The sequence below is a fragment of the Halichoerus grypus genome, chromosome 11 (assembly GCF_964656455.1).
Source record: "Halichoerus grypus chromosome 11, mHalGry1.hap1.1, whole genome shotgun sequence".
In the NCBI taxonomy this organism is placed as follows: Eukaryota; Metazoa; Chordata; class Mammalia; order Carnivora; family Phocidae; genus Halichoerus; species Halichoerus grypus.
In genome coordinates this window covers 39,508,922-39,529,259 of record NC_135722.1, presented here as the reverse complement: position 1 = coordinate 39,529,259, position 20,338 = coordinate 39,508,922, and the positions used below count along the sequence as shown (strand labels likewise).

The 20,338-nt window shown below is 42.1% G+C and overlaps 1 protein-coding gene and 1 non-coding gene across 4 annotated transcripts; one reads left to right on the top strand and one right to left on the bottom strand.

The window, feature by feature from the left end:
* The first annotated feature begins 1,259 nt into the window (after window positions 1-1,259).
* NCR3LG1 (natural killer cell cytotoxicity receptor 3 ligand 1) lies at window positions 1,260-20,093 on the top strand. 3 transcript variants are annotated; one of them, XR_004924793.2, is made up of 6 exons: window positions 1,260-1,925; window positions 4,566-4,913; window positions 14,766-15,092; window positions 16,068-16,111; window positions 16,605-16,699; window positions 18,658-18,677. XR_004924793.2 is itself a non-coding variant. In XM_036116353.2 (5 exons), exons 1-5 carry the CDS (start codon window positions 1,850-1,852, stop codon window positions 18,692-18,694), a joined length of 816 nt encoding a protein of 271 aa, XP_035972246.2. In that variant the 5' UTR covers window positions 1,260-1,849; the 3' UTR covers window positions 18,695-20,093. The 3 variants fall into 3 exon arrangements, 2 of the variants coding, with proteins under 2 accessions (XP_035972246.2, XP_035972245.2); XM_036116353.2 differs by lacking the exon at window positions 16,068-16,111 and having other exon boundaries at window positions 16,605-16,632; window positions 18,658-20,093; XM_036116352.2 differs by lacking the exon at window positions 16,068-16,111 and having other exon boundaries at window positions 1,262-1,925; window positions 18,658-20,093.
* LOC118550914 (small nucleolar RNA SNORA72) lies at window positions 3,449-3,578 on the bottom strand. The gene has a single exon (XR_004924795.1). It is a non-coding gene; the product is annotated as a small nucleolar RNA SNORA72 (small nucleolar RNA).
* Window positions 20,094-20,338: the final 245 nt, after the last annotated feature.

Genomic DNA, 20,338 nt, shown 5'->3' with positions numbered 1-20,338 from the left:
GTGGAAACTGAGGTAACTTGCCCACTGTCACACAGTCAGTGATGATATAGCTGGAACTTGGGTCTTGAGTCCAGGTCTGCCTGTGGTTTTCTATAGATTACATACATTGTTTTTAATGATGTGAGGAAAAAATTAAGTAGGATCAGCAGGACTACTGGAATGCAAGATGCTGGGGCAAGAAGTATGTGCATTTATTATAATAGCATTGCTACTTGTGTTCTGAACTTCGTAGTTAAAACTGATTTAAAAACTGGTCTGGAGGGGCTCCTGGGTGGCTCAGTCGTTAAGCATCTGCCTTCTGCTCAGGTCGTGGTCCCAGGGTCCTGGGATCGAGCCCCGCATCGGGCTTCCTGCTCAGTGGGAAGCCTGCTTCTCCCTCTCCTGCTCCCCCTGCTTGTGTTCCCTCTCTCACTGTCTCTCTCTCTGCCAAATAAATAAAATCTTAAAAAAAAAAAAAACTGGTCTGGAAGTGGTAAAAGGTAACCATCACTGAATGAACATTTTAGGTTTTGCGGGAGGAGGTCAGAAGCCACTTTCTGATTAATAAGGGAAATTAAGGGCTGCCTTTTGATGTTTGACTAAAGCGTTCTGGAGATACAGATGCGCTTTCAGTTTCAGAATGTAAACTTACTTTAAAGATATCTCTATATATCTATATATATGTCTCCATATATCTTTAAAGATACATAAAGATATCTATATAGATATATATGGCTATATATATCTATATATATAGACTTTTTTTCCCCTTGTTTTGTTTTTTAAGATTTTATTTGTCAGAGAGAAAGCACAAGCAGGGGGAGCGGCATGCAGGGGTAGGGAGAAGCAGGCTCCCCGCGGACCAGGGAGCCCCATAGGGGCTCGATCCCAGGACCCCAGGATCATGACCTGAGCCGAAGGCAGACATTTAACGGCCTGAGCCACCCAGGTGCCCTATATATAGTTTTTGGTTGGTTGGTTGGTTGGTTTTATTTTTATTTTTATTTTTTTAAAAGATTTTATTTATTTATTTGAGAGAGAGAGAACGAGAGACAGAGAGCATGAGAGGGAGGAGGGTCAGAGGGAGAAGCTGCCGAGCAGGGAGCCCGATGCGGGACTCGATCCTGGGTCTCCAGGATCATGACCTGAGCCGAAGGCAGTCGCTTAACCAACTGAGCCACCCAGGCGCCCCTGGTTGGTTGTTTTTAAGAGAGAGCATGGCGTCAGCTCAGGATGAGGGGAGGGGCAGAGGGAGACGTAAAGACTCTCGGACTCCCCGCTCAGCAGGGAGCCTTGGGGGGCTGATGTCACCACGCTGAGATCGTGACCTAAGCAAAAGTCCAGAATGGGCAGTTCGGCTGACGGAGCCACGTGCCGTACGGTGAGAGCAGTGGCCGCGCTCGGCGCCCAGCTCTAGCAGAGCCACCACCCACCGCGCCGCTTCGTTGGGAGCGGCTCCCGGGGTAAACCCGCTGCCGGCTGCCGGCCTCAGTTTACAGAGTGACCTGGGCCCAAGGCCCCGCCCCACCTCTGGAAGGCGGGCTCGGTGCTCGGCCTTTGCCAGCCCCGCCTCTCTCCCCCCGGCCGGAACCTCCTGCGGGTCCTCCGGCGCGCGGCACCTAACCCGGGTCAGAGGAGTGTGAGGGGACTCATCCCAGCTCACTCCGCCGACTACCAGAGGGGACCCAAAGGCCCGGAAGACCGCTTTGCGGCTCAGGTTAAATCCCCTGCGTCTCCACACGGACTCAGTGCGTCGCGCGGCAGTTCCGTCCGTGTCACAGCGGCAGCTAGTTGCATCGGGTCGCGCGCGCGCGGCCGCCGGCGGCTTCGGACACTGGCCCGGGCTCGGCCAGGCCCGCGGACCGGAGGCATGGCGCACTTGCGGCTGCTCCTGCTGCTGTCTGGGCCTCAGCTTCTGGTCCTGTGGTGCTGGCTACCCAGCGCAGGTAGGCCCGCGGCGCCGGAGGAGCGGGTGGGGGCGGGGGCGCGAGGCCGCGGAGGCAGAGCGGGAGGGCCGGTTGCGCAGCTGCTCCTCCACGGGGCCGCTGCCGCGGAGCCCCACCTGAGGTCCGCGGCCGCCCGGGGCTCTCGTCTGGGACAGGCGGCTTCGTTTACTCATTGAATTTTTAGTGCCGGCTACGGTGCACCGAGTCGGCGCTTGTAGCAGCCTAGACTAGGTGCCTCCTTTGATTCGGTGCCCTGAATACTCTGTAGCCGCTTTTGCATCCCTTTGGATGCTGGAACTGAGAAGAAAAGCTAGGTATGGGTGGGTGGGTGGGGAGGAGTGGAAGTAAGGAACATCCCCCCCCGCGTGCTAGTGAAGGGGAATATTTCACTTTACTGAAGCTTTGCCGAAGAGAGTGTGAGGGGAGTTGTTTTACCCTTATGGTGACATTCAGACTTTCTCTTTTACTTTTTTTGGGGGGCGAGGGGAGGGGGGGGGACACTGATGTTTCTAATTATCGAACAGGAAACCAAAGGAAGGCACATGAAGACATGTTTAAACTCACTACTAATCACAGAAGTTAAAACAGTAAGATAACACTTCACACTTAATAGACTGGACAGAATAAGCCGGGCTGTGCCAGTGGTCGTGGCTGGATGGGTGGGGATGTGGGCATTTAGGAGACCCTCGGGGTGTCCAGCACTGGGGCTGTGGATGAACCGAATGTGGATTTGCATATGAAGAAGTCGTCATTAACTTCAACCAATGGACTAGCTGTACACATACATATCAATGAGAGAGGCTTTGAAACAGTGCCAAGAACGGAAACAGTAACGTGTAACTCCATACCATTTTCATAAGTTTGAGAAACAAAAAGGGCAGGGTTTTTTTTTGTTTTTGTTTTTGTTTTGTTTTTTTAAAGAAAGACCCTATTGAAGGAGTCACGTTTTTTTTTTTTTTTAAGATTTTACTTATTTATTTGTCAGAGAGAGAGAGCACAAGCAGGGGGAGTGGCAGGCAGAGGGAGAAGCAGGCTCCCCGCTGAGCAAGGAGCCTGAGGCAGGACTCGATCCTAGGACCCTGGGATCATGACCTGAGCCACCCAGGTGTCCCACAAAACAAGGCAGTTTTAAAGAACAAAAATGGAAGCATTAAACATCTTAGAATGGTTGCCTGTTGGGGGAGGGAGATGGAAATAAAAAAGAATAAATAGTATTTCTATACACTTGCAATGAGCAATCCAGAAATAAAATTAAGAAAACAATTCTATTTATGAAGCCATCAGAAAGAATAAAATACTTAGGAATAAGTTTAACAAAAGAAGCGTAACATTTTTATTCTGAAAACTATAAAGCTTTTTTTTTTAGTTTTATAGTTCCTTTAATAGCAACTGGTAATCATCAAATTAGCAATGGTTATCTTCAAAAGTTATTACACTAGTCTTGCTGTCATTTCTCAAAGACAATCAGATACCTAGAGTCACGGACATTTCTCACATAAGATGCATCATATAAATCAGACTTGGTCTATCACCAGCACTGATAAAAGCAGACCAAGGAAAAGAACTGTCTGGGGACACATGCATGGTCTTAATATAGCGAATGTTTAGCTTGCTCTGATTATTACAAAATCAGAACAGTGAGCATATTCGAGGTTGAAAAAAATTTAAGAGGATCTAAATAAGTGAAATGGAAAAACACCCTGTCTTAAGTCTTTTTAGGCCACCCTAACAAATACCTTAGACTGAGTGGCTTAAACAACAGAGATTTATTTCTCACAGTTCTGGAGGCTGGGAAGTCCCAGGATCTGGTGCTGACTGATTTGGTTCCTGGAGAGGGGCCTCTTCCTGGCTTGTGGAGGAATACCTTCTTACTGTATCCTCTGGTGCTGAGAGATCTCTTTCATGTCTCTGACAAGGACATTAATCCCATTCTTGAGGGCTTCACCCTCATGACCTAATTACCTCCCCAAGGCCCTACTTCCAAATACCATCACACTGAGCATTAGGCCTCAACATAGAATTTTGGAGGGACACAAACATTCAGTCCATAGCATATCCCCAAAACAGATTCATGGATTAGAAGACAACATTGTTAAGATGACAGTACTCCCCAAATTGATTTTCAGATTCAGTGTGATTCCTATTAGAATCTCAGCAGACTTTTTATAGAAATTGATAAATTGATTCTAGAATTCCTATGAAATTGCAAGGGACACAGAATATTAAACACAATCTTTTTTTTTTTTTTTTAAGATTTTATTTATTTATTTGAGAGAGAGAGAAAGAGAAACCACATGAGAGGGGGGAGGGTCAGAGGGCGAAGCAGACTCCCTGCCAAGCAGGGAGCCCGATGCGGGACTCATCCAGGGACTCCAGGATCATGACCTGATCCGAAGGCAGTCGCTTAACCAACTGAGCCACCCAGGTGCCCTAAACACAATCTTGAAAAAAGAAGAATAAGGTTGAAGGATGTTATGTGGATTAATGTGGGGACATGAACTAAGGAGCCTCTCTGTACCTGAGACACCCCCTCCCCGACAAAAAAAGGAATTTGTTTCTAATTATGTGGCAGCTTTTGAGAGTACCATGCCTCTGTTTTTTCCAAGGGTCTCCCATAACTGACTTCTCTTATTGCCACAGGTTTTCTGCAAGTGGAGATGGCAGGGGAGACTCAGACGGTGCTTCTGAATGACAATGCCACTATTATCTGCAAAGTCCAGGGTTACCACCACCTGGACATCACAATTATGGGTATCACCTGGTTTTGGAAGCATCAAGTGTCTGCAACAGAAGTTAAACTGTTTGAGTTTTTTGGAGACCACCAAATGACAGTCCGACCTGGAGCTTCCGTGTCTCTACGGAGGCTGAAAAGGGGGGATGCCTCACTGCAGCTGCCAAGGGTCCAGCTACGGGAAGCAGGAGAGTACCGATGTGAGGTGGTGATCACCCCTCACAAAGCAGTGGGAACAGTCCAGCTGGAGGTTGTGGGTGAGTGCCTGGGGGCAGGGCCCTGGGGTTGCCGTGGTGCTGAGGCTTGAGGTGGAGCTGTGGGCCAATGGAGCAGAGGCTTGGAGCATGGGCCAGTGAGTCAGATAGACATGGGTTTGAGTCCTGGGCTTCCATGGACAGCTGGACAACTTTGGGCAAGTTCTTAATCACATAGAACCTCCCTCTGAACAAATGTAATAATACCTACCTAGGAGGTTTATTGTGGGGAAGAGTCTTATGAAAAATGCAGGTAACACAGCATAGTGCTTGGCCCATTGTAAGTGCTCAGTGAAAGATAGCTATATTAATTATGATATAATTCACTTAGTGTGTGGATGGTGCATGTTCACTGAAGAGGTGTCTCTGAAAGGTAGCTGGGAAAGGAGAGAGATGCTGGGCTCTGGTTCCATAGATCTGAATCCTGTTTTAGCTTTGCTGCTTCCAAACTGGGTGATTGGACCAGCCATTTAACATTTTTGGGGTCTGAATTTTCCCCTGTACAAAATGGGTTGATAAATCATACCTGTCTTGTAATATTCTGAGGATTACATAAAATAATGTATGAAAATGCCCAGCTGGGTACTGTTGTGAGGTGCGTGCCCAGTGAAGACTTGCAACAACAGCAACACTATGCTCTGAACACCTCTTTGAGCTCTACTTTTCTTTATTATGATTGGTCTAATAATAATGTAGGTGAGCTTTGGGGGGTGTATTCGTTTGCTAGAGTTGCCATAACAAAATACCACTGGGTTGCTTAAATAACAGAAATTTGTTTTCTCACAATTCTGCAGTCTGGCAGTCTGAGATCAAGGTACCAAGTAGGGTTGTCTTTTTCTGAGGCCTTTTTGCTTGGCTTGTAGATGGCCATCTTCCCTGCTGTGTCTTCACATATTCTTCCCTCTGTGCACGTGTGTCCTACTCTTTTCTTCTTATAAGGAGATCAGTCCTATTAGATAAGGGCCCAACCTAATGTCCCTATTTTAACTGAATTACCTCAATAAAGACCCTATTTCCAAACATAGTCGCATTCTGCGGGACAGTGGTTTGGAGTTCAGCATGTGAATTTTAAGAGGCCACAATTCAGCCTATAAAAAAAGGGACAGTGTCTATGAGCTCCCCCAAATTGTACTTAGGACTTTTAATATTTTGTACATATTAATTTGGGTGATGGGGATGTTAAGTTAGGATTAATTTCCTCTGCAACTGACAGAAAGCTTAAGATAAAAGTATTTTATTTTATTAGATTTATTTATTTATTTATTTGAGAGAGAGAGAACACACGTGTGCATGGGGTGGAGAGGAGGGGCAGAGGGAGAGAGAGAATCTCAAGCAGACTCCCTGCTTAGCATGAAGCCTAATATGGGGCTCAAACTCAGGACTCTGAGATCATGACCTGAGCTAAAATCGAGTCGGATGCTTAACCAACTGAGCCACCCAGGCACCCCAAAATAAAAGTATTTTTAAAAAATTAACAGGTTTTAGCTTTTTAGAATAGTTTTATTTTTTCTTTTTAAGATTTTATGTATTTATTTGTCAGAGAGAGAGAGCATAAGCAGGGGCAGAGGGAGAAGGAGAAGCAGGCTCCCCTCTGAGCAGGGAGCCTGATGCGGGACTAGATCCCAGGACCCCAGATCATGACCTGAGCCAAAGGCAGACGCTTAACTGACTGAGCCACCCAGGCATCCCAGAATAGTTTTGGATTTACAGAAAAATTGTAAAGACAGTACAGAGTTTTCGTATTACTCTCATCTCTGCACACGACTTCTTCTATTATTAACATCTTACATTAGTATGGTATATTTGTTATAAATAATGAACCAATATTGACAATTAGTATTAAAGTTCATAATTTATTCAGATTTCCTTAGTTTTTAAAAATCTAATGTCCTTTTTCTGTTCCAAGATCCCATCCAGATTAGTTGCATTTAGTTGTCATGTGTCCTTAGGCTCCTCTTGACTCTGACAATTTCTCAGACTTTCCTTGTTTTTGACAACTTTGACCTTCTGAGGAGTGGTGGTCAGGTACCTCATAGGATGCCACTCTATTGGCATTTCTCTGCTGTTATTCTCATAATTCGCTGGAGTTATGGTTTTGGGGGAGGAAGATCACAGAGGTAAAGTGCGATTTTCATCCCATCCCATCTAATTGAACGATTTATGACTATTGGTGTTGACCTTAATCATTTAGCTTACGTGGTATTTGCCTGGTTTCTCCACCAGAAAGTTACTCTTCTCCACCTCCTTGTCATGCTATACTCTTTGAAAGGAAGTCACTCTGTGTTGCCCACATTTAAGTTGTGGGGAATCGTGCTCCCCCTCCTTTTAGGGTAGAGTAGCTACATAATTTATTTGGAATTCTTCCACACCTGAGATTTATCTCTTCTCCCCCACTTATTAACCTATTCAATCATTTATTTATATCAGGGTAGACTCAGGATATTTATTTTATACTTTGGGTTATAATTTAACACTACTTTATTTCTTGCTCAAATTCTTTTAGCTTTAGCCATTGGGAGTATTTTCATTTGACTCTTGTGTCTCTTTGACATACCCTCATCATTGTGGGGTTTTGTTCTGCTTTAGGCACTTCCTTATTTCTGGCACTACAAGATGCTCCGGGATCATCTTGTGCATTTCTTGTCCCATTCCCAGAATCAGCCAATTACTCAAGGAATTCTCCCTGGTTCTTTTTATTGGAAAATGAGATTAGAAACCAAAATCTGGGCACTAGATATGCTTGTCGCCACTGGGGTATCATTGCTTCTAGGCCCTCTGAACTGATAGAGCAAAGAAATAATGTGTATGTATAGTAATCTGTGTATATACATATGTCTGTAAGTATTTCTATTTATAACCATCTGTGTCTCTATTAAATTAAATATGAGTTCTTAATGATGCCCCTAACTTTAATCTGTTACCGTCTGAATCATTCTAGCCTCCTTCCTTTGCTTATCTGTGAACCCCACACTCCCAACAATGAGAAACCTGGCTCCTGCCATCCTCCATCTATTTACTTAATTGTTTAATTCCAGTATACATCTGGAATCATATCAGAATTGTTAACCTGTAACCCCATGAGAAACAACTTTGTCAACTAGAGTACAATATTCAGTTACAATTCATTTTGCCTTTTTTGTTTTTTTTTTAAGATTTTATTTATTTGTCAGAATGAGAGCACAAGCAGGGGGAGCGGCAGGCAGAGGGAGAGGCAGGGTCCCCGCTGAACAAGGAGCCCGATGCGGGACTCGATCCCAGGACCCTGGAATCATGACCTGAGCTGAAGGCAGACGCTTACCGGACTGAGCCACTGAGGCGTCCCTCATTTTGCCTTTGTTCTTACAGACTCCATTTATTTCAAAAATTTCTTAGGTCAGCACCCTTCCTCTGTCCATTGCAGTGAGGTTGCTTCATATGTTTGTAGTACACTTAGATTTGTTTGTTATAGTCTACCTTCTTTCTTTCTTGGGATTCCTTGAACTCCTAAATGGTTTGTTTTTTTTTTTTAATTTTGCATTCCTTAAGGTTTCACTCTTTGTGTTTACAGTTCTGTGAGTTTGACATGTGTATGATATCATACATTTACCATTACAGTATCACAGAATAATTTTACTGCTGTTGCTTCACCTATTCACCCCTCCCCCTGGACCCTTTGCACCACTAATCTTTTTGCTATCTCCATAGTTTTTGCCTTTTCTAGAATGTGATATAATTGGAATTGAAATCATCCAATATGTAGCCTTTTCAGACTGGCTTCCTTCACTTAGTAATGTACATTTAAGGTTCCTTTGTGTCTCTGGGGTAACTGGGTAGCTCAGTTGGTTAAGTGTCTGACATTTTGGCTCAGGTCATGATCTCAGGGTCCTGAGATTGAGCCCTGCGTCAGGCTCCACATTCAGCTAGGATTCTGCTTGAGATTCTCTCTCTCCCTCTCCCTCTGCCCCTACCCTCCACTGCCATGTGCTCTCTCTCTCTCTCTCTTTCTCAAAATAAATAAATAAACCTTAAAAAAAAAAAAAGATTCCTCTGTGTCTCTTTTTTTGGTGGCTTGATAGCTCATTTCTTTTTATCACTGAGTAATGTTCCATCGTATGGATGTACCTAGTTTGTTTATCCATTCACCTACAGAGAAACATCTTGATTGCTTCCAGTTTTTGGCAATTATGAATAAAGCTGCCATAAACATTCAGGTGTAGATTTTGTGTAGACATTATTTTTCGTCTTAATTGGGTACATACCTAGGAGTGTGATTGCTGGATCATATGTTAAGACTGTGTTTATTTTTTTCTTTAAAGATTCTATTTATTTATTTGACAGAGAGAGAGATAGGAGAGCAAGAACACAAGCAGGGGGAGTGGGAGAGGGACAAGCAGGCTTCCCACTGAGTGGGACTCCATCCCAGGACCTGGGATCATGACCTGAGCTGAAGGCAGATGCTTAACAACTGAGCCACCCAGGCGCCCCAAGACTGTGTTTAACTTGTAAGAAGCTGCCTGTTCTTCCAGAGTGACTATATCATTTTGCATTACTACCAGCGATGAATGAGAGTTCCTGTTGTTCTATATCCTTGTCAACATTTGGTATTGTTAATTTTTTATATTTTAACTATTCTAATAGGTATGTAGTGATATCTCATCTGTTGTTTTAATTTGCAATTCCCTAATGACATATGATGTTGAGGATCTTTCCATTTGCTTTTTTTGGTCATCTGTGTGTCTTCTTTTGAAAGAGATTTGTTTAGATCATTTGTCCATTTTTCTGTTGGGTTTTTTGTTTTCCTATTGTTGAGTTTTAAGAGTCTTCTGTATATTTTATCTTATTTTTTTGAGTCCTCTGTATATTTTAGATACAAGTTCTTTATCAGATATGAGTTTTGCAAATATTTTTTCCCAGTCTATGGCCTGTTTTTTCATTTTCTTAACAGTGTGTTTTGCAGAGCAAAAGTTCTAAATTTCAGTAAAGTCCAGTTCACCAATTTTTTCTTTCATGGATCATGCTTTTGGCATTGTATCTAAAAGCTCATCATGTGGGGCACCTGGATGGCTCAGTCGGTTTAGTGTCCAACTCTTGATTTCTGCTCAGGTCTTGATCTCAGGGTCATGAGTTCAAGCCCCATGCTGGGCTCCATGCTGGGCGTGGAACCTATTTAAAAAAAAAAAAGTTTAAAAAAAGAAAAAAATAAAAGCTCATCACCAAACTCAAGGCCATCTAGATTTTCTCTTACATTATCTTTCTAGAAATTTTATAGTTTTATGTTTAGGTCTGTGATCTATTTTGAGTCAGTTTTTGTGAAAAGTGTAAGTTGTATGTCTAGATTCTGTGTGCAAACTTTATGCTATGAATGTCCAATTGTTCCAGCATATTTGTTGAAAATTACCTTTTCTGCATTGCATTGCCTTTGCTCCTTTGTCAAAGATCAGTTGAATACATTTGTGTGGGTCAATTTTGGGCTCTCTATTCTGTTCTGTTGGTCTGTTTGTCTTTTCTTTCACCAATACTATGTTGTCTTGATTATTGTAGCTTTATAGTAAGTCTTTAGGTCAGGTTGTGTCAGTCCTCCAATTTTGTTGTTCTTCACTATTGTGTTAGCTATTCTAGGCCTTTTGCCTGTCCATATAAACTTGAGAGTTAGTTCATCAATATCCACAAAGTACTTACTGGGCTTATGATTGCATTGAATCTATAGATCAAGGTGGGAAGAATCGACATCTTAACAATATTGATTCTTCTTATCAGAGAAGATAGGAGACAGAGAATATCTCTTCATTTATTTAGATCTTTGATTTCATTCATCAGAGTTTTGTAACTTTCTTCATATAGATTCTGTGCCTATTTTGTTAGATTTAAACCTAAGTATTTTTTTCTTTGTGGGGGAGAGGGGGCACTAATGTAAATGGTATTGGGTTTTTAACTTGAAATTCCAATTGTTTATTGCTGGTATATTAGAAAGCAATTGACGTTTATATATTAACCTTGTGTCTTGTAGCCTGTTGTAATCACTTACTAGTTCTAGGGTTTAAAAATTTTTTGGTCAAGTCTTTGGAAGTTTTCTATATAAATCATGTGTCTGAGAACAAAGACAGTTTCATTTTTCCTTCTTAACCTGTGTATATTTTATTTCCTTTTCTTGTCCTATTTTACTAGCTAGGACTTCCATTACGATATTGAATAGGCTTGGTTAGAGGCGATATCCTTGCTTTGTTCGTGTCCTTAGTTTCTCACCATTAAGTATGATGTTTGCTGTAGGTTTTTTGTAGATGTTCTTTTTCAAGTTGAGAAAGTTCCCCTTATTCCTGGTTTGCTGAGAGTGTTTGACATGAATGGGTGTTGGATTTTGCCATTGGTTTTTCCATGTAATTGATATGCTCACATAATTTTTCTTCTGTTGTCTGTTGATGTCTTGGATTATATTAATTGACTTTTGAATGATGAACCAGTCTTGAATACCTGGAATAAGTCCCATTCAGTTGTAGTGTATAATTATTTTTATACATTGTTGAATTCAATTTGCTAATATTTTGTCGAGGATTTTTGCATTCAGTGTAATGAGATATATTGGTCTGTAGTTTTCCTTTTTTGTAATGCCTTTATCTGATTTTGATATTAGTGTATTACTGGGCTCATAGAATGAGTTAGGATGTGTTCCCTCTGCTTCTAGTTGCTAGATGAAATTGTAAAAAATTGGTATCATAATTAACTTTAATGGTAGAATTCACCATTGAAACCATCTGGGCCTGGTGCTTTCTTTTTTTTGAAGGTTACTAATTATTGATTCAGTTTCTTTAATAGATGTAGGCCTATTCAAATTATCTTATTTTTCTTGTGTGAATCTTGGTAATTTGTGTCTTTTAAGGAATTGGTCCATTTTATTTAAGTTATCAAATATGTGGGTATAATGTGCTCATAATATTCCTTTATTATTCTTTTGTTCATAGTATCAGTAGTGATCCCTCTTCCATTTATGATATTAGTAATTCATATCTTCTCTCTTTTTTCCTTAATTTACCTAGAAGCTTATCAATTTTAGTAATCATTTCAAAGCACCAGTTTTTGGTTTCATTGATTTTCTCCATTGATTTCAACTTCATTGATTTCTGCTCTAATTTTTGTTATTTCTTTTCTTCTGCTTGTTTTAAGCTTAAATTGCTCTTCTTCCTCTAGCTTCTGAAGGCGGAAGCTTATTAATTAAGATAGTTGACTTTATATCTTTCCTCTTTTCTAAAATATGTATTCAATGCTATACATTCCCCTCTAACCATTTTTGTCACACCCACAAATTTTCATAAGTGTTATTTTCATTCTAATTTCATTTAGTTCAAAATATTTTAAAATTTCTCTTGAGACTTCTTCTTTGACCCTAAGAAATTTGGAATTTTTCCAGCCATCCTTCTGCTTTTTGATATCTGGTTTAACTCTATTGTGGTCTGAGAACATATTCTGCCTGATTTCTATTCTTTAAAAATGTTAAAGATGTATTCTGTGAGCTAGAATGCAATTTATCTTGGTGAATGTTCCATGTGAGCTTGGGAAGAATGTATATTCTGCTGTTGGATAAGTATCCTATTGATTTATTTGATCCATTTGATTGGTGGTGATGTTCCTTTCAACTGTTTTCTTACTGCTTTTCTGCCTGCTGTTTTGTCAGTTAATGAAAGATGAGTCTAAAATCTCCAACTGTAATTGTGGATTTGTCTGTTTCTCCTTGAAGTTCTTTCAGGTTTTCCTTATGTATTTTGACCCTTTTTTTTTAAGATTTATTTATTTATTTGAGAGAGAGAGAGAGAGCATGAGCAAAGTGGAGGGGAAGGGAGGGGCAGAAGGAGAGGGAGGAGCAGATGCGCTGCAGAGCAGGGAGCCCGATATGGGGTTCGATCCCAGGACCCTGGGGTCATGACCTGAGCCGAAGGCACATGCTTAACTGACTGAACCACTCAGGTGCCCCAGGTCTCTGTCTTTTAATTGATGTGTTTAGACCATTCATTTAAAGCGATTATGTATATAGTTGGATTAGTATGTACCATTCTATTTGCTGTACTTGTTCTTTGCTTCTTTTCTTTTTATCTCCCCCCCTTTTTTATTGTAAAATATGTTTATTGATGATAAAACATATAATTTACTCCTGATACTTGATGTTACAAACTTCAGGGTCTTTGAGATACGCAGGATCCTTGTATGTACCTGGCATAAACCTCATTATCTGAGCTCTCTTAATTGCTTTTGTGATTTCTTTCTGTTTTTTCTCACAAAGACTTGTTATGTGCCTTCCATAAATGCATCCAGTAAATGCAGAAATAAACTGGGACAAAACCCGTACATTCTTATAATCTACATGTCTTCCACACAAGATACGTTTTTTAAGAGGCTCCTTGTAAGGAGTTCCCATCAGAACAGGCAGGTCCTCATTGCTGGCTACCTGTTTTCTTTGAGTTTCCCTCTTTCTTAAACAGAATTGGTGCCTTGCAGCTCTCTCAGTTTTCATCTACTATTATCACCCTGGAGCCCTGTTGCTGTGGTGATAAAGGGTTGCAGAGGGGAAGAAGTCAGTCTTACCATTAAATCTCATTCTTGAAGTCCCCTGAGCCTGTGGCTGAGGCTGTGACCTTCAGAAGCTTTTATAGGTGAGACCGGAAGGCTAGAGGGGGCTAGAGTTGGCTAATCATCCTTTACCCAGGTCGGAGAAGGCTCTGGCAAAGTCTTTTCTCTTGAGCATCCTTTGTTGTGATTAATGCACTGGGTATATTTTTAGTTACTTTTCCTCTCCCCCGAAAATAGGAGGGGATTTTTCTTGAATCTTCACTGTGAGAACCAGTGTGGGTTTCCTGGCAGTAAAACCCGTGAAAGTGTGGTAACCCCCATAAGACTGGGCCCCTAGGAGTTTCTTCCTGTCAAGCTAGTCCATGCTCATCCTTTAGCAATTTGTAAGAGTTACTGCTTAAGTGCTTCTACTGGTTTATGGCTCTGGCATCTGCTTAAGGTGACATTATCTTGGCTGTGATTCTCTCAGTCTGCCTGTCTCTCTAGTTTTTGGGGTGCTGGTTTGCCCTGTCACCTTACTTCTCTCATGGATCTAAGAAAACTTGTTGATTTATAGTTTGTTCAGCTCAGCTTTTTTCTTGTTATGACTTCCAGGGTCTTTACATGTCAGAAGGGAAACCAGAAGTCAACGATGGCTTTTAAAAAAGGGAGTTTATTGTCTTTTACACAAATGTAGCCAACCCAAGGCAGCTATGGCAGTTCTGTGACCATAGGGGACCTAGGATCCTTTTATCTTATCACTTTGCCGTTCTCAACCTGTAGCTGCCATCTTATGTTCAGAAGTGGCTTCTCCATCTCTAGCCATCAAGTGCTATTCCAGCCATTCTGCAGGAAAGAGGAAGGGGGAGAGGAGAGTAGGGCACAGTCGTTTTCTTCAAGACACCCTTGTTATTTAAGGATACTTCCTGGAAGTTGCTCTCATCATTTCTGATTACTTCTAAACGATGAGACCCTAAGTTCACATGGCTACATGGAGGTAGAGAGATGTAGCTTTAACTTGGATATGTCACTGAAGAATGGAAATTGGCCATTAGTAGTCTCTACTCCACACTCTACTCCACAACAGTGTTCCAAGGCTTCCCTCAGATTCTCAGAGGTGTCTATGTATGATACAGAGTAGCTTAAGAAACTCTGCTCTATAAAATTGCTGTGAGAGTAGGGGGCCACAGCATATCAGCTGACACTGAAACCAACATACGTAGAATATTTAGCCTAAGCAGAATCCCATTCAGTATGCTCACCTTTCCTGAAGGCTTGCATTGGGCTGGTAATAAATTAGTTCCTACCTACCCTCGAAGCATGACTTCTCTCTCTTGGCAGCTTACCCAGTCAGCAGCTTGTTTCCGGAGCAAGCCATGGTGAAAGAAAATGAAGAACAACTTATTTTGTGTATGGCAAGTGGGTTCTACCCCACGAACATTACTGTAACATGGAAAAAGTGGACCCAGAAGGATCCCCAGTATGTGGAGTTTTCTGAGGGCGTCTTCACTAATTGTACCACCAAAAATGAGGATGGCATGTTTAATGTCACTAGCTTCTTGATGCTAAAGCCCTCTCTGGAAGACAATATGACCACCTACCAGTGTGTGGTATGGCACAAATCCTTGCCTACCTCCCAGAGGCTCAACTTCACCTTGACTATGATAGGTAAGCAGCCTCCTGAACATTTCCCCTGCTCTTCACCTTGAGGTTGGGTAATGTAAAACTTTGGTTTCCAGGCAGTCTCGGGGAAGACAGGGGACAGTGGGGAAGATAGAAAGCTTGGTCTGGCATAGCTCAGCCCCAGAGTCAGCAGTCCAGACTAGGTATGTAAGCCAGGGCAGGTGGTCTAGTTGGTGGAGAGTGGTGACAATAGTCCTCAAATGGAAATAGGGCTACTTTTGGCAGTTTAAGTGATCTGGGTGGTCTATATGGCTTGAAGTGTGAAGCTTGCTAGCTACAAGGAGAGAGGGGACAGGATCCTGTCCCTGTCCTCTGAAGATAAGAGTCTGTCAGGGACCAGCGACCCAGCCCTGCCAGTAACTCTTCTGCTCAGGCCCCAGGTCCACTGCAAACTGTTGGCTGGTAGAGGCTGAATCCATTGTTCTATCTTATGGGTTGTACCCAAGATGGGGACGCCATAGTAGGGTGATTTTGCAGATGCCCAGGACTTTCCCCAGGGACATGGGATGCTTAGCTCAGGATCTACAGGTCACTACAGAATCCCTCCTGCTGGTAAGATGAGGTTCATGGAGCTCATATCTGGGCTCCCATGGTCATGGCTGTGGTCCTGGATGGGTATGACCCAGCTAGTCTAATGCACCTGCCTGGAGCTAAGAGTGGTTTAAAAAGGCAGGGTCTGACCACAGGCCCTGGGGGATGTGGTCTGGGTATCCAGGATGGTCCTGGAAGGAGAGGAGAATTGTTCTTGGAAGTGAGGGCTAGGAATGTGTGTGGGTGGTGTGAGAAGAGATGGGTACGGAGTATGTGTGGGGTGTGGGGAGTAAGAAATTGAAATATGCTTTGTGTGTATAGTATGAGGGATTTGTCTGCGTTATATGTATGTTTTAGTCCATTCAGGCTGCTATAACAATTTGCCACAGATTGGGTGGCTTAAAAACAACAGAACTTTATCTTTCACAGTTCCGGAGGCTAAACGTTTGTGATCATTGTGCCAGCATGGTTGGGTGAGGACCCTCTTCTGGGTTGCAGACTTCTTATTGTATGCTCACATGGTGGAAGGGATGAGGGATCGCTCTAGGGCCTCTATTATAAGGGCACTAAAATCCATTCACGAGGGCCTCCACCCTCCTGACTTAATCACCTCTGCCAACCCTACCTCCTAATACCATCACAGTGGGCACTAGGATTTCAGTATATGAATTTTGAGGGGCACACATGTTCACTCTATAGCAGTAAGATGGTGTAGTAGTTTGGAAGCTTTACACGTTGCATGGCATGCGTGTGTGGTATGTGGTGTTTGATATTGTGGTGTATTCTGGTAAGTGCTAAACACGCTGTTTGATGGGTGAGGTGTATGTGATAGGAATGGAGGGTGCCAGGATGGTCACAGGGACAGAGAAAATGACATACAACCACAGATCCTAGCAGTGGTTGTATGGTCTCTGGCTCTGGCCAGGAGGTTTCTTCTTAATGTTCTTTTCTTCTTTCTCTCTGCAGGATCTCAGAAGTCAGCTTGTACTCTGAAGTACGTTTTTCTCTGTGCTGGAATAATCTTAGTAATTGTACTGATTTTATGTATTTTTTGGAAACAGGTAAGTGGCTCCAAAGCAAAGTTTAGCCCTGTGTTTTGGAGTTGGTTTTGGGAGTTCAGGGATTATTGCCAGTGGACGCTGTTAAGGAGTTCTTAGGATTGATATGGGGGTATTCTAAGTGTGGTGTGTGTTTGTGGTGGGTGGCTTTTTCTTTTTTAAAGGTTTTTTAATTTATTTGACACAGAGAGATAGAGATAGAAAGAGAGAGAACACAAGCAGGGGGAGTGGAGAGGAAGAAGCAGACTCCCTGCTGAGCAAGGAGCCCGATGCGGGGCTTGATCCCAGGACACTGGGATCATGACCTGAGCCGAAGGCAGACACCTAACCAACTGAGCCACCCAGGCGTCCTGGTGTGTGTGTGTGGCTTTTTCTGATGTTCCATTGATGAACTCTCTTTTCTGATCTCCATGTGGTGGTTTATGACTCTGGGGAGATACAGCATAAAGCCCCTCTGCCTCTTCATAATATACCAGTTTCACTGTATCAAACCTGACCTTTTTGATTCAGACCAGGTTTTGAACCATATATGGGCTGCACTGTTGTTCTCACACATAGAAACAGTGCCTCAGAGGTAAGAATTCCTTTTCCCAGGTGCTCATATTTTGTTAATAGCTCAATGGGGTAACTTATCACCAGATTTCATTGGTTTAACCAGGGATTTCTAACCCTCCCTAAGTGTTTCCAAACTAAAACATGTTTTCTAACATGTTTATCCCTGACTATGCCCCAAATAGCAAATAAAACAACTCAAACTGTAGAGGCCCAAGAGACCAGTGTAAACATGTTGGTTGAAATGGTTCTACATAATAAAATTGCCCTCAGTTATTTATGGACCTGCCAAGGCAGAATTTGTGCAATAGCTAATACATCTCATTGTAAATGCCTTAGGAAAAGTACAATAATCGGTTAATTAAGAAAAAAAGCTATTTGTTCATCTAAAATTTGCTAGCTGATTCATGGGATTTATTCTTCTGATGGGACCTAGGCCAGTGAGCCAATTAGATATAACGTGGTTTTCAAATGTTTCTTGTGATACTTGTGAATGTTCTATTTCTTGCCTTCCTCTGGCTTTTGATAATCTAGGTGCTATCATGATAACCTCACATTTGCCAGTGATATTTATTGAAAAAGAGACTTTAGCCTGGATTCTGTGGTGGTTTGCAGTTTTGGCTCCAAGCCTTTACCCTTCCTCACATCCACGTACTTTGCCCTGTAATTTTGTAGTGTCCTCCAGTGATGGGCTGCCCCTTAACATTGGGCTCAACCTTGTGACTTGCTTTGGTCAGTAGAATGAGGCCAAAGTGAAAGAGTGCCAGTTCTACATCTAGGCCTCAAGAGACCTTGTGTATTTCCATTTGCTTTCTTTGGTGCTTCTGATATTAGTAAGAGGAGGATGCATCCCAGTGAGTCTGTTGGGGGCCAAGTGACATGGAAATTAGAGCTAGTTGTGCTAGTAGAGGCCAGCCTAGCTCAGATGATGGCCCACAACTCCCACTCAACAGAGCCAACTCTCAAATGCATGAGAAATACTTTTTTTTTTTTTCAAAGCCACTGTATTTTACGCTCGATTTTACACAGCAAGAGCTAACCGATACAACTCCTCAAGAAGTTGAGTTTTGACTAGCAAGTGTGGTTGCTATGGGGATGTGCTGCTGAGACCCCTTAGAGAGAGCCTGCTGTGGAGCGTACTCAGCCAACATGCTCCAGCTGTGGCCTGTCAGGGACCTGCTGCAGTACTCAGGCCTGTGCCATGCTTTCCCTGGGCAGCCCCAGAAAAGAGCTGAGAAATGCAGGAGTCTTTGTAGCTCCCCGGAGACTTTCTCAGACTTGCACTGTAGTCTGGGGCTCTTGCTACCCAGTCCTCTCTTCTTCCTCCCTTTACAGATACTTACACCTGCACCACGGTCTAAAGGCTTTGCCTACATACTCATGTGGCCTCTCTCCTTTATCATTTACAGGTACTACATCAAACAAATACCTTACTCTCCATCTTGAAAGCTTATTCTCGGAACACCCAAATTGACACAAGAGAGACTAATGAACTATAATGAGGTGCTTTCATTATGATGCATTCATGGCTTATTCTGATGGGGGAACCACTAGAAGAACATTGGAAGTTCTTACACAGAAACAGCAGAAACACCAAGGTTTCTCAGTGAATGCATCTGTAACTGAAATTACTTTTCCTGGTGGCTTAGATAGCTTGCTCAAGAGCAGACTGTTCAAGGTGCCTTCCTTGATAGCCTCCTGCCAATCAGCTTATCCAAGAAAAAGAGAGCAACACTTTCCAAAGAAGACATACAGATGGCCAAAAGACACATGAAAAAGGTGCTCAACATCACTCATCATCAGGGAAATCAAAACCACACTGAGATATTACCTCACACCTGTCAGAATGGCTAGTATCAAAAAGACAGGAAGCAACAGGTGTTGGCAAGGATGTGGGGAAAAGGGAGCCCTAGTGCACTATATTGATGGGAATGTAAACTGCTAGTAGCCACTATGGAAAACGGAATGGAAGTTCCTCAAAAAATTAAAAATAGAATACCATGTGATCCAGTAATTTGACTTCTGGGTATTTACCTGAAGAAAATGAAAACACTAACTCTAAAAGATATAGATACCCCTATGTTCACTGAAGTATTATTTACAATAACCAAGATATGGAAACAAGTGTCCATTGATGGATGGATAAAGAAAATGTGAGACTGGGTGATAAGGAAAATATATAATGAAATATATGTATATATATATAATGGAATATAATAGAATTTTATTCATCCATTAAAAAAAGAATGAAACCTGTCATTTGCACCAACACAGAGGACCTTGAGGGTATAATGTTAAATGAAATAAATCAGACAGAGTAAGACAAATACCATATGATCTCACATGTGAAATCTAAAAACAAAAACAAAAACCCAAGCTCATAGATAACAGAGAGCACAATGGTGGGTGCCAAGGGTGGAGTGGGGTGGATGAAATGGCTGAAGGTGGTCAAAAGGTACAATCTTCTGGTTATAAAATAAATTATGGGGATGTAATATACACCATGGTGCCTATAGTTAATAGTACTGTAATGCATATTTGAAAGTTACTAAGAGTAAATCTTAAAACAGTTTAGAAAAACTTTTAAGAAAAGAATATTTTTATAACTATGTATAGTGACAGATGTTAACTAGACTTATTTTGGTGATATTTTGCAATATATACAACTACTGGATCATGTTGTACACCTGAAACTGATGTACTGTATGTCAATTATACTCCTCCCCCAAAAGTAACACTGTTTCTAGACTGTGGCCTGTTTCCATTTCAAATTCTACTTCTTAGTTCAATGAGATCCACCTATACATGCTAATATAAGAATAAAAGAATGCAGCTGCACTTTTAACTTAATATCTCTGAGTTATTCTTTGAGAGGAGATAAGTGATTTGTCTAGGGTCTCATGGCTAGTAAAGAGTAGAGCTTGGATTTTTAATCAATATGCCATACTACCAAGAAAGATCCAGGGTGGGCTTGGGGTGTGAAGGATGAGCTGGATCATTAGATCTAGAGGAGAGGCTCACTCTATACTGTTCTTGTCTGTTCTTAGGGGAGGACCTGTTGGTGTGTTTGACCATTGCCTCATTTTCTGT